Consider the following 12,830-nt stretch of genomic DNA (forward strand, 5'->3'; position numbering starts at 1 on the left):
GTGTTTTATGTTTGTCAATATACAGAATGCTAATGCAAAAGTTCATAATTGCTTACTTCTTAGTTTTCACTAGAAATAAGGTTTTAAAATTTTGTACTGAGGTGTACTTGATTCACAATACTGTGTTAGTTTCAGGTGTATGGCAAAGTGATTTAGATAGATAAAAATATACATGTATACATGTAGATATATGTGGATATAAATATCCTTTTTCAGATTCTTATCCTTTATAGGTTATTACAAGATACTGAATATAATTTCCTATGCTATACAGTAAGTCCTTATTGTTTATCTATTTTAAATACAGTAGTGTGTATCTGTTAATCTCATACTCCTAATTTATTCCTCCCTACCCCCTTCCCCCTTTGGTAATCATAGTTTGTTTTCTATGTCTGTGAGTTTCTGTTTCAAAAATAAGTTAATTTGTATTTTTTTTAGATACTATATTTATGCAGTATCATATAATATTTGACTTTGACTTACTTCAGTTAGTATGATAATCTCTAGGTTCATCCATGTTGCTGCAAATGGTAACAGTTCATTCCTTTTTTATGGATGAGTAGTATTCTACTACACACACACACACACACACACACACACACACACATATTATCTTTATCCATTCATCTGTCAATGGATCTTTAGGTTGCTTCCATGACTTAACTATTGTAAATAGTGCTACTATGAACACTGGGGTACATGTATCTTTTTGAATTAGATTTTTCATCTTTTTTTGGATACATGCCCAGGAGTGGGATTGCTGGATCATACAGTAGTTCTATTTTTAGCTTTTTAAGGAACTTCCATATGATTCTCCATAGTTGCTGTACCAATTTACTTTCTCACCAACAGTGAAAGTAGGTACCCTCTTCTTTACACCCTCTCTAGCATTTATTATTTATAGACTTTTTGATGGTAGACACTCTGATCTCATTGTAGTTTTGATGTGCATTTCTCTAATAATTAGCAATGTTGAGCATCTTTTCATGTGCCTGTTGGCCATCTGTATATATTCTTTGGAGAAAGAAATTAAAGTTTTAAAGGTTAAGAATTCTAATTAGAAAGATGGTAATGATAACCCTGTATGCGAGACAGCAAGAGAGACACAGATGTATAGAACAGTCTTTTGGACTCTGTGGGAGAGGGAGAGGGTGGGATGATTTGGGAGAATGGCATTGAAACATGTATAATATCATATAAGAAACGAATTGCCAGTCCAGGTACAATGCAGGATATAGGATGCTCGGAGCTGGTGCACTGGGATGACCCAGAAGGATGGTACGGGGAGGGAGGTGGGAAGGGGGTTCAGGATGGGGAGCACATGTACACCCGCAGCGGATTCATGTTGATGTATGGTAAAACCAATACAATATTGTAAAGTAAAAAATAAATAAATTTTTAAAAATTAAAAAAAAAAGCTATTCTAAGAAGGCAAGTAGAATTAACCCAAAACACTTTAAGAGGGAGCCTATCAAAGGGCAAGAGTAATAGAAGTGGGAAATTATGACAAATGGGAATTCAAAAATTAAAGTAAGAAATGAGATGGTTCATCTCTTTCATGAACTAATGAGGACAAAATACTATAAAAGAATAGAGTGCTTCATATATGGCATTTCAAAAGCGAGGTATACTATTTGTATGGTAGCAATAGAGATGCAGGCATAAAGAACAGACTTGCAGACGCTGTGGGGGGAAGGAGAGGGTGGGCTGAGTTGAAAAAGTAGCCGTGAAACATATACATTACCATATATAAAATAAATAACCAGTTGGAATTTGTTGTGTGATGCAGGGAGCTCAACCTGGTGCTCTGTGACAACCTGGGGTGGGGGGGGGGGAGGTAGGAGGAAAGTTCAAGAGGGAGGGAACATATGTATACCTATGGCTGATTCATGTTGATGTATGGCAGAAACCAACACAACATTGCAAAGCAATTATCCTCCAATTAAATTTAAAAAAAAGAATTCTAATTAATATATGTAATTAAAACTACACAAATTAATAAGGAAAACATCTTTGTATGAAAGGGAAAACAATATAAGGAATGGAAATGCATTTTGTTAAAGGAAAAGAAGGTATTTTGTCCTGGAGAGAGAGAAAGAAAAAGAAAGCATAGGACAAAATCTGAAGACAAGAAAGTTTTAGAAGCATTGTGGGAAAGAAACCCTGAAAAGAGTTTCATACATGGTCGGGACTGGCTAAGATTAAAATAAAATTTAACTGAGTAAACAAATTTCAACATTAAAAGTAAGTTAGTACAAAATCAAAATTTGGTTTTTTCTCTGTGTTAAGAGAACAAAGTTTTCTTGGAATATTGATTTGCTTTTGATAACAGTTTAAAAAAAGTTTCTCTACCTTTTAAGTGATGTGTTGTAACAGTCTGTATTTGCCTTTAAAATCTGTCATTTTGGTTAAGTAAATAAAAGTTTTTCACAGTGACCTATTTGACCAAGTGTTGTAAACCTTTCGATATCTTTGGCAAACTTCCCCAAGTCAATTCTAAATGAAATTCTTTTGACCTCTAGCTAACATTCAAATGCCTTAGAGTGAAGGAGGACACAGACAGAACAGGCTCCCTCTTGAACGCAGGACTCCATCTTGGGCCGGACTGTGGACTTTGAGCTATATGCCCAGTATCTATGGAAACGACATACCAACTGGAAAACCAGGCCCCAGAAGGAAGAGCCCCAGGGCTCATACCTAGACTCCCTTTTGCCTAAAAGAATACCCTAATTATCCGTGTTACTGAATAGAATCAAACATTCTATTATGCTTATTGTGGTATGACCACGGGCCTATTGATAATTGTCCCCTGTTAACTACCTAGGCTTAGGGCATATGAATCACCGGTTAACTTTAATTGTATCTTTCTTTTTCCTTTGTTCAGACTAGTTTCAGGGAATTTGGGGAGGTGGGTTTGGGCACATACACTTAGGGTATATAAGGTTTTCACAAAAAACTGGTTCAGGTCCTTGGCTAAGAGGAGACTCTGCCTTGGGCCCACTGGTGTAATAAACTGCACTCCACTATCTGCATTGTCCGAGTGAGTTTGTTTCTTGACTACAACAAGAGGAACCCTAAAACATCTTCAAAGGAGGTATGAAACTAATTAGGTCTATCTGATATGTTAAATTACATGGGAAACATTGTCAAATAAGTGGCTATAATGCATGGGTAAATGTCATTAACATAGTCTAGAAAATCAATGGAATTCTTAAAAATCTAGTATGTCCTGTATGTCCTGGTATAATTTTTCAGTTATGATTCTACTTACTTCTTAAAATGTTGTACTGTCGCAGAAATAACCAAGTTTGTCAACTGCACGGTAATCAAATCATGTAATTTAAGTCTTTTGTCATTTATAGACAGCTACTGTTGTACTCTTTGATGCTTTTACAAAAATTAAAATCTTCAAGAAGATTCATAAAAATGAACCATAGGATGCCAGGAAAGTCCCAATGTGGGATTCTTTATTGACACTTTAAACAAGATGTAGCAGCAGGTCTAACAAGCACTATAATATTGAAATATTTATGATCATGGATGATATTTTGAGCAAGAGCTACCATGAGACATAACAGTATCTGTGTTTCCTTAATGGTGAAGCCATGGTACTGTAACACTTCTGGGATTTGCCAGGGAGGCCTGGCGTGCTGCGATTCATGGGGTCGCAAAGAGTCGGACACGACTGAGCGACTGATCTGATCTGATCTGATCTGACACTTATTGGGGCTTCCCTTGTGGCTTAGACAGTAAAGCGTCTGCCTACAACGCGGGAGACCCAGGTTCGATCTCTGGGTTGGGAAGTTCCCCTGGAGAAGGAAATGGCAACCCACTCCAGTATTCTTGCCTGGAAAATCCCATGGACGGAGGAGCCCGGTAGGCTACAGTCCATGGGGTCGCAGAGAGTCAGACACGACTGAGCGACTGAACTGAACTGAAGATGGGAACATTGGGGAGTATGGTGACAGTTGGACAGTATTTCACTTCTAGGATTTATTTACCCCCATAACCACATCTACAACAGCACATGAAGGCAGCAGACGCCATGGCCCACAACATGACTTCATGAAATATTGGATTTTGTTGGGTTATGACTAGAACCTACATCTTTTTTTCAGACGAGGATAACAATGACAGGAACAGGCCCAGAAGACCCAGAGGGAAGACCGTAGGGGTTTTCCTTTAGTTCTTGGGTGAGTTTATTCTTGCAGGGAGTCAGTCATTATCCCCACTCGAAGGAATTCAGTTAAACACAGCAAAAGACAAATACTGTATGATTCCACTTATATGAGGTGTCTACAGTGGTCAAATTCATAGAAACAAAGCAGACTGGTGGTTCCTAGGGGCTGAGGGGAGAGGAGGAAGGGGTGTGATATAATGGCTATAACAGCTTCATATCTGCAAGAGGAAAAAGTTCTGCAGGTCTGTTTTTACAACAATATGAATATATTTAAAACTACTGAATTGCACTTCAAAATGGTAAAGATGGTATATTTTCTATTATTTTTTTTAAATCACCATTAAAAAATGGTTAAAACTGCAAAACAAACAGGACACTCAAAAATCTTAATTCTGGCTCAACTTCAGTCCCCTGGCTGTACACCCTCAAATGCAGGCCTGGCTTAACCTAGTCCATGGAGTTTCTTGAGGCATTAAATGTACAAAAATGCTTTTTAAAATGAGGACCCAAGTGTTGTCTTTTTTTTTTTCCCCAAATTCTACTATACAATGATAATATAGGCTTTCCCTCCTGGCTCAGCTGGTAAAGAATCTGCCTGCAATGCAGAAGACCTGGGTTGGATCCCTGGGTTGGGAAGATCCCCTGGAGAAGGGAAAGGCTACCCACTCCAGTATTCTGGCCTGGAGAATTCCATGGACTGTATGGTCCATGGAGTTGCAAAAAGTCAGACACGACTGAGCGACTTACACTTCACTTCATGATGATAAAGCTGATCTTTACGATTCTGGGCATTGATTTACACAGACTAAGACAATCCACTAAGACTAATAATAACATGAAACACTTAACTAGCACTAATTCCATGCCAGACACTAGTCTAAATACTTTATAAATACTGACCCATTGACTCGGTCTTCATAACAATCTCATGGTGGAAGTCCTATTTTTATCCCCACTTTATAGATAAGGAAACAGAAGCACAGAGAACTGGTAAGTGGCCGAGGGGAGATTGACAACCGGCCATTCGACTCCAGAGTCAGACCTTTAGCACCTGAGGCAGGGACAGGGAACTTTTATCTCTGAGTTCCAGCACCGAGACAGTCCTGACTCAGAACGATTGAATCAGTCAGCAACCATTTATTGAGCAATCGGTTACGACGGAATCTCGTCCTATTTTTACCACACAGCAGTTCTGAAGAAAGATCTGCTTCCTCTAATATTATTTTTTTTAACTTGGTAAAGAGAAACTTTGTTGAAAAGATGTTTGCAAAGGTTGTGGGGGAGGTTACTGTCTTGGAGGTGTGGGAGATACTGCAACAGTGGGGAAAATACTCTGACCATAAGATCCCCAAGCACCTCCCTCTACTAATCTTTCTAAAAAATGATTAAAGAAATTCTAACTCCCCAATGCTTACAATCAGTGGTCACTGCCAACGACTCTAACCCACTCTGCCACCTGGTTATCTTTTGTGCTCAGGAGAGGAGGAGAAAGAAGTAAATAAGAAGAGATAGAAAAACAAGCTCCTACTATATAACACAGGGAACTATATTCAATATCCCATGATAAACCACAACGGAAAGGAATATAAAAAAAGAATGTACACATATACATTCAGTATAACTGAACTGCTTTGCCATACAGCAGAAATTAGTCATGATAAATCAACTATCATCTCATCTGTGCTTGCTCAGTCGTGTCTGACTCTTTCACAACCCCATGGACTGTAACCCACCAGGCTCCTCTGTCCGTGGAATTTTCCAGACAAGAATACTAGAGTGGGTTGCCATTTCCTTCTCCAGGGGATCTTCCCTACCCAGGGATTAAACCTGGGTCTCCTGCATTGGCAGGTGGATTCTTTACCACTGAGCCATCAGGGAAGCTATAAACCAACTATATTTCAATTAAAAAAGAAAAAGAAGAGACAGAAAGGCCTGTCTTCAGACTAACAATGAATTCTGGGAGCTGGCGTAAGACTAGGTATGTGGGGAGAGAACAAGGGAAAGACCCTAAAGGTCACTATAGAAAATCACATGCATGTGTTTAGTCCCTTCAGTCGTGTCCAGCTCTTTGTGACCCTATGGACAGTAGCCCGCCAGGCTCCTCTGTCCATGGGATTCTCCTGGCAAGAATATTGGAGTGGGTTGCCACGTCCTCCTCCAGGGGACCTTCCAGACCTGGAGATCGAACTCATGTCCGCCTGCATCTCCTGAATTGCAGGTGGATTCTTTACCCATTGAGCCACCTGGGAAGCCATAGAAAATCAGGGGCCACCTTAAAAGGGTAGGGAGTGGAAGCAGCTATTCATGGCTTAGTAACCACATTCTCCAGCTCAGGAAGAAGCAGCTGCATTTCTAAACACAACAGGCTGGGACTGGCCCATCCACAAAGCCATTCATTCACAGCTATGTGCCCACCACCAGCAGCGCTTCAGACAGATGTAGTCAGAATCTGTGCTTCCCGTGCAGCACACTGAGGAGGCCCGTGGGAAGAGACGGGGGCTCAGGCCACAGGGGGTGCTGCTGCGTTTTCTGGTTGGCAGGGCAGGCAGGTGCTGAGGACTCACCTGTAAGTGTATGGCCCCACTTCTTCCAACCGAGGGGTCTCCCCGTTGAGAATCTCCTCTGGATTGGTGACATTGAAGAAATAGAACTGGGTGTACACAGGCAGAGGGGGCTTCTTCCAGGAATCAAAGGTCTCAGAACCATTCCTTAACACGATATTCTAGAGGAGGACAAAGAGATTTATACAGCATAAGGCTTTGAACACACAGGTGGAGCGAGGGACACCTTCTCATTTGACCTCCCAGCTCACTTATTTTTTTCACAGGCTGCAGTCTCTTGAGAGCAGGGCCACGCCTTGTGGCAGTATGGAGCCCACAACACTTATAAACCATAACAGGTATTCAATAAATATGTGTGGTAAAGAAAAGCTGCAAGCTAGAGCCATAGCTCATGGATGGAGACATGGCTAAGGCCACAGTTTGAGTACCAACAGGCCTTATTTGCTTTGTTACCAAGAGTCTAGTGGTCAGACAGCTTCCATGGAAGTCAGGCCACTCTGAGAAGCTGCATGCATTCCCAGCTCACCCAGCTCGCCCAGGGAACAGGGCCAGAGGGCCAGAAAGCTGGTCCTCCCATTTGAGGTAGAACCATACCCACCCCTGGGGTTTCTCTGGCAGTGCAGACATTAAAGAATCTGCCTGTAATGCCAGAGACCCAGGTTTGATCCCCTGGGTCAGGAAGATCCCCTGGAGAGGGAAATGACAACCCACTCCAGTATCCTTGCCTGAAAATTTTCATGGACAGAGGAGCCTGGCGGGTTATGGTCCATGCGGTCACAAAGAGTTGGACGACTGAGTGACTGACACACACCCACTCCTACCACTTCCACCACTAGGGGCTTTAAATGCATTTTCTCATCCAGTGCCCAGCAGACCCCTAGCATAGATTCGCCTATCCCTGATTTAAAAATGAGAAAGCTAAGCTACACTAGTGCTTAGGGTATTCTTTGTCTACAATCTTTCCTTTGTTTCCCACCCTTACTATGTATTATGGTCTAATCTGTGTGTGCCCCCCACCAAACAAACTTGTATATTGAAGTCCTAACGCCTAGTACCTCAGAATGTGACTGTATTTGGAGACAGGGTCTTTTATTTTTAAAAATATTTATTTATTTGGCTGTGTCGGGTCATTGTTGTGTTGCCCAGACCTCTCTCTAGTTGTGGCACCCAGGCTCTGGAGTGTGGGGCTCAGCTGCCCCAGAGCATATGGGATCTTAGTTCCCCAACCAAGGATCGAACCCACATCCCCTGCACTGGAAGCTGGGTTCTTAACCTCTGGACCACCAGAGATTCCCTGGATACAGGGTCTTTAAAGAGAAATTAAAGGTTAAAGAAGTCATTAGGGTGGGCTGTGATCCAATATAAAGGATGTCCTTATAAGAAGAAGAGATTAGGATATGCTAAGTCGCTTCAGTAGTGTCTGACTCTGTGCGACCCCATAGATGGCAGCCCACCAGGCTCCCCCGTCCCTGGGATTCTCCAGGCAAGAACACTGGAGTGGGTTGCCATTTCCTTGTCCAATGCAGGAAAGTAAAAAGTGAAAGGGAAGTCACTCAGTCGTGTCTGACTCTTAGCGACCCCATGGACTGCAGCCTACCAGGCTCCTCCATCCATGGGAATTTCCAGGCAAAGAGTACTGGAGTGGGGTGCCATTGCCTTCTCCGATTAGGATATAAGTACGCACAAAATAAGGATCATGTGAAGACACAGGAAGAAGATAGCCACATACAAGCCAAGGAGAGAGGCAGAAGAAATCAACCTTGCTGACACCTTGATCTTAGACTTCTAGTATCGAAGACTCTGAGACAATATATTTCTGTTGCTTTAGTCACCCAGTCTGTTTTAACTGTTATGACACCCCTCACAAACAAATAGAGCACAGTCCCAAACTAAAACACCTTGGCCCTTCTAGGCAAGGAGTGACCTTGCCACCCTGCAGACTTCAGGTGTGGCCAAGTGACTTGACTTGATTAACTGAATGTGGATGGAATGGGAATGCCCCAGCTTCAAGCTGAGGCCTTAAAGGCATGGCAAGTTTCCACCAGCCACCCTCTGCTACCCTGTCCCAGGCAGTTGGTGACCCTTCAGCCAAGGCCCTAAAATGGTCATGTGTAGACCAGCCATGGTGCCAGGAGTCCAGCCTAAGTCAGCTGACATAGCTCAGCTCAAATTGCAGCCAACCTGGCCATAAGGAGTAGGAAGTACATGTTACTTCCTAACATGTATAAGCTGCTGAGTTTGGGGGGTTGTTTGTTATCCAGCATTACAAGAGAAGCCTGATTAATACTGCACCCAAGGTTAATACACATAAACCTAATACCTAGTAGCTAACTTGTTATTAAAGAAAAACTGCATTTTTTTTAAGATTTAGCTAATTAAGTTTAATATCGAGCTAAGACAAGAGATGGTTGAATGGCATCACCAAATCAATGGACATGAGTTTTAGCCAACACTGGAAGACAGTGAAGAACAGGGAAGCCTACCATGCTGCAGTCCATGGGATCTCAAAGAGCTGGACACAGCTTAGTGAATGAACAACAGAGATAAGGCATAGTTAAAGTTTAGAAGGAAGTACTGTTAAATTGAAGTGAATTAAATAACTACTGCTTTGGAATTGGACTTGATCTGGGTATTGTCCTGGTATTTTTAGGAAAAACTGCTTTTTTAAAGTTAAGATCATTGAGGGGACATATGTATACTTATGGTTGATTTATGTTGATGTTTGGCAGAAACCAACACAATTCTGTACAGCAATTATCCCTCAATTAAAAATAAATTCATTTTTTAAAAAGTTAAGATCATTGAGGTGCTTAAGAAGGAAAAGATCAGAGACTGAGAATACATAAACCAGAATGCAAACAGTGACTAACTCTGTATGTTGGGATCTGAAAGTGAAAGTTGCTCAGTCCTGTCCGACTCTTTGAGACCCCATGGACTACACAGTCCTCAGAATTTTCCAGGCCAGAATACTGGAGTGGGTACCCGTTCCCTTCTCCAGGGTATCTTCCCAACCCAGGGATCGAACCCAGCCCCCACCATTGCAGGTGGATTCTTTACCAGCTGAACCACAAGGGAAGACCAAGAGTACTAGAGTGGGTAGCCTACGCCTTCTCCAGCAGATCTTAACCCAGGAATTGAACCAGGGTCCTCCTGCATTGCAGGCAGATTCTTTACCAACTGAACTATCAGGGATCTGATAGCTGTTATTTTGATCTGATAGCTGTTGGGATCTGCTAAGTTGCTTCAGTCATGTCTGACTCTGTGTGACCCCATAGACGGCAGCCCACCAGGCTCCCCTGTCCCTGGGATTCTCCAGGCAAGAACACTGGAGTGGGTTGCCATTTCCTTCTCCAATGCATGAAAGGGAAAAGTGAAAAGGAAGTCGCTCAGTCGTGTCCGACTCTTTATTTTCTCCTTGATGAGATCATGTATTTTCCAAGTTTTTATAATGAGTAAAAAAAAAAAACCCTTAACATTGAGAAAAAAAAAATTGGGGGGTGGTGTGCCACACGGCATGTGGGATCTTACTTCCCCAACCAGGGATTGAACCTGTGCCCACGGCAGTGGACATGTGGAGTCCCAACCACTGGACAGCTAGGGAACTCCCAACGCTGAGAAAAAATTTAAAAAGAAGAGAGGAAAAGGAGATCTACGGATAAAGAGAGTATAAGTCCACTAGTGAAACAATAACTAGATTGCATAAGAAGCAGCTAATGACATCACCTGAAACCCCTCTAGTGGTGAGGATCTGAATCATGATGAACAGAGACACTGGCCTCAAAACAGGATGGAAACCATGCCCTGTGACACAGCACACCACAGGATGCCAAGGTTTTAGTAGTCCAGGCCTCCAATTTAACAGAAGCGGAGCTGTAAGGGAACTTAATGATATGACTCTAGTATTCAGTGGAAAATATCTCAAGACTCTGCAGCGAAAAACAAAGTGGTGCTGAAATAAAATGCATGCAGAAAACCCAAGCTTGTCAGAACAAGCACAGTCGTCTGGAGGGCTGGAAATCAATTCCTATCCATGAGTCGGCCAGGTCACAGGACTGGGGGCTCCTTGTGGTTTGGTGCCAGCTGGAACATCTAATCATCTGATTTTTATCCAAACAGCACATTAGTGAAATATTCTTGGCCTTTACTATCAGTACTGATTTACCAATTTGAGGTCAGATTGGTGAGATGGAAAAATTTAAAGAGAAACCACAAAAACCCTTTCCTTCCAAGCTTGGGATCCAGCTCAGACTCACTTGTTGGGGAAACACCCCCCTTCCCTTCCCCCCACCCCTGCCACACATACATTAATCTCTCCCCACCCCAGCCATAGAGCAGCCTAATTGATCATTTTAGGCAGGTTTTTTTTTTAAGAGCTTTGTGGTGTTTTATCTTATCTTCTAAATGGGAGTCTTAGCTATCTGAGAGGAGCAAGGGAGAGAGTCAGGCCCAGAAAGACAGAGAGAGAGAGGGGATAACAGCTGACAGAGGCTGACCAGATAGAACCCAGAGGCCATGGAAGGACAAGGAAGGGTCTGTGTCTCTTCGTGTCAGAGCCAGGCTCTATACAGTAACTCTATGCAATAGAGATATACCAGAGTTTCTCTGGTATAAAGTGCACACACAGCCCCTAGAAACAGCTCAGTTAACACTGAACAAAACCTACCTAAAACTGATATGTTAACTATGAAAAGTGTAACACGGAAATAATAATTGTCTCCTAGAGGATTTTGAATTGGAGGCCTGGACTACTAAAAACTTGGCATCCTGTGGTGTGTCTCCCATAGATACCTTTCAAGTTATCTGCTTCCATTCAAATAAAAACCTCTTTTTCTTATCCAGAAATTTCCAGAAAAATGCAGGGCAATAATTTCTCCTCCTTTGTGAAGTCCTTGGCAATCCCCCTTAACTAGATGGGTCATCCATTTTTTTTGAATCTCATAACACATTATATAGGAATTTCTTAGGGAAAAAAGTGCTCAGGATGGAAAACATCTTCTAAAAAACTGAGGTTAATCAGAAGCAACATGACGCAGGTGATATTAGCAGCCAAAAACGAGAAGTGCAGCTACTCAATACTGGAACATATTAGGTTACCTGTTGGTGCTGACCTACAGAAAAAGAATAGGGTTTTGTTTTTTTTTTTAATCCTCACCACTCCTCCAGGACAATGCAGGTTTTGGAGAAATATTGGTTCAGTCAACAAAACATAGTAGAAGAAAACTATATTTTCCATCAGCTTTGCTTATAAGATGCTGGGAGAGAAGACCATGATGTGGGGCAACCAGAGAGCAGAAGAGAGGCATGAACAGTCACAGCCAAAGCCACAGTCAAGCTCCTGTGACAGCAGCTCGACAGCTACAAGTCCAAGGAGCCCTTAAAGGGTACCCAGAGGAAGCGCTTGTCCCCTGCCATTTCAGCCACATTCAGAAAAGAAAGAAAGAAAGTGAAGTCACTCAGTCATGTCCAACCCTTTGTGACTCCATGGACTGTAGCCTACCAGGCTTCTCCATCCATAGGATTTTTCAGGCAAGAGTACTAGAGTGGGTTGCCATTTCCTTCTCCAGGGGATCTTCCCGACCCAGGGATCGAACCCTGGTCTCCTGCATTGTAGGCAGACGCTTTTATCATCTGAGCCACCAGGGCAGATATGAGAAGCCACCACATTCAGATACGAGAAAGCAATTCAGACAGATACATTAGAATCAGAAACACACAGATCGAGCACCTATTAGTTTCTGTATCTTATTGGTAATCCAGCACCCTACGTGGCTCAGACGGTAAAGCGTCTACCTGCAATGTGGGAGACCCAGGTTCGATCCCTAGGTTGGGGAGATTCCCTGGAGAAGGAAATGGCAACCCACTCCAGTACTCTTGCCTGGAAAATTCCATGGATGGAGGAGCCTGCTAGGCTACAGTCCATGGGGTCACAAAAAGTCGGACACAACTGAGCAACTTCACTTTCACTTTCTTCAGCACCCTAAAGAGCTAAGGGGCTTCCCAGGTTGCATTAGTGGTAAAGAACCTGCCTGCCAAGGCAGGAGATATAAGATATAAGTTCAATTCCTGGGTCGGGAAGATCCTCTGGAGGA

General features: G+C 42.5%; 1 protein-coding gene across 1 annotated transcript in view; it reads right to left on the reverse strand.

Annotated features, from left to right (window-relative positions):
- SCARB2 (scavenger receptor class B member 2) overlaps positions 1-12,830 on the reverse strand; it is an 81,287-nt gene that overhangs the window by 49,365 nt on the left and 19,092 nt on the right. Inside the window, exon 2 of the mRNA XM_019962945.2 lies at positions 6,745-6,902. Coding sequence (XP_019818504.2) covers positions 6,745-6,902 — 158 coding nt within the window. The remainder of the gene's footprint in view (positions 1-6,744; positions 6,903-12,830) is intronic.

This window comes from Bos indicus, chromosome 6, assembly GCF_029378745.1.
Source record: "Bos indicus isolate NIAB-ARS_2022 breed Sahiwal x Tharparkar chromosome 6, NIAB-ARS_B.indTharparkar_mat_pri_1.0, whole genome shotgun sequence".
Classification (NCBI taxonomy): Eukaryota; Metazoa; Chordata; class Mammalia; order Artiodactyla; family Bovidae; genus Bos; species Bos indicus.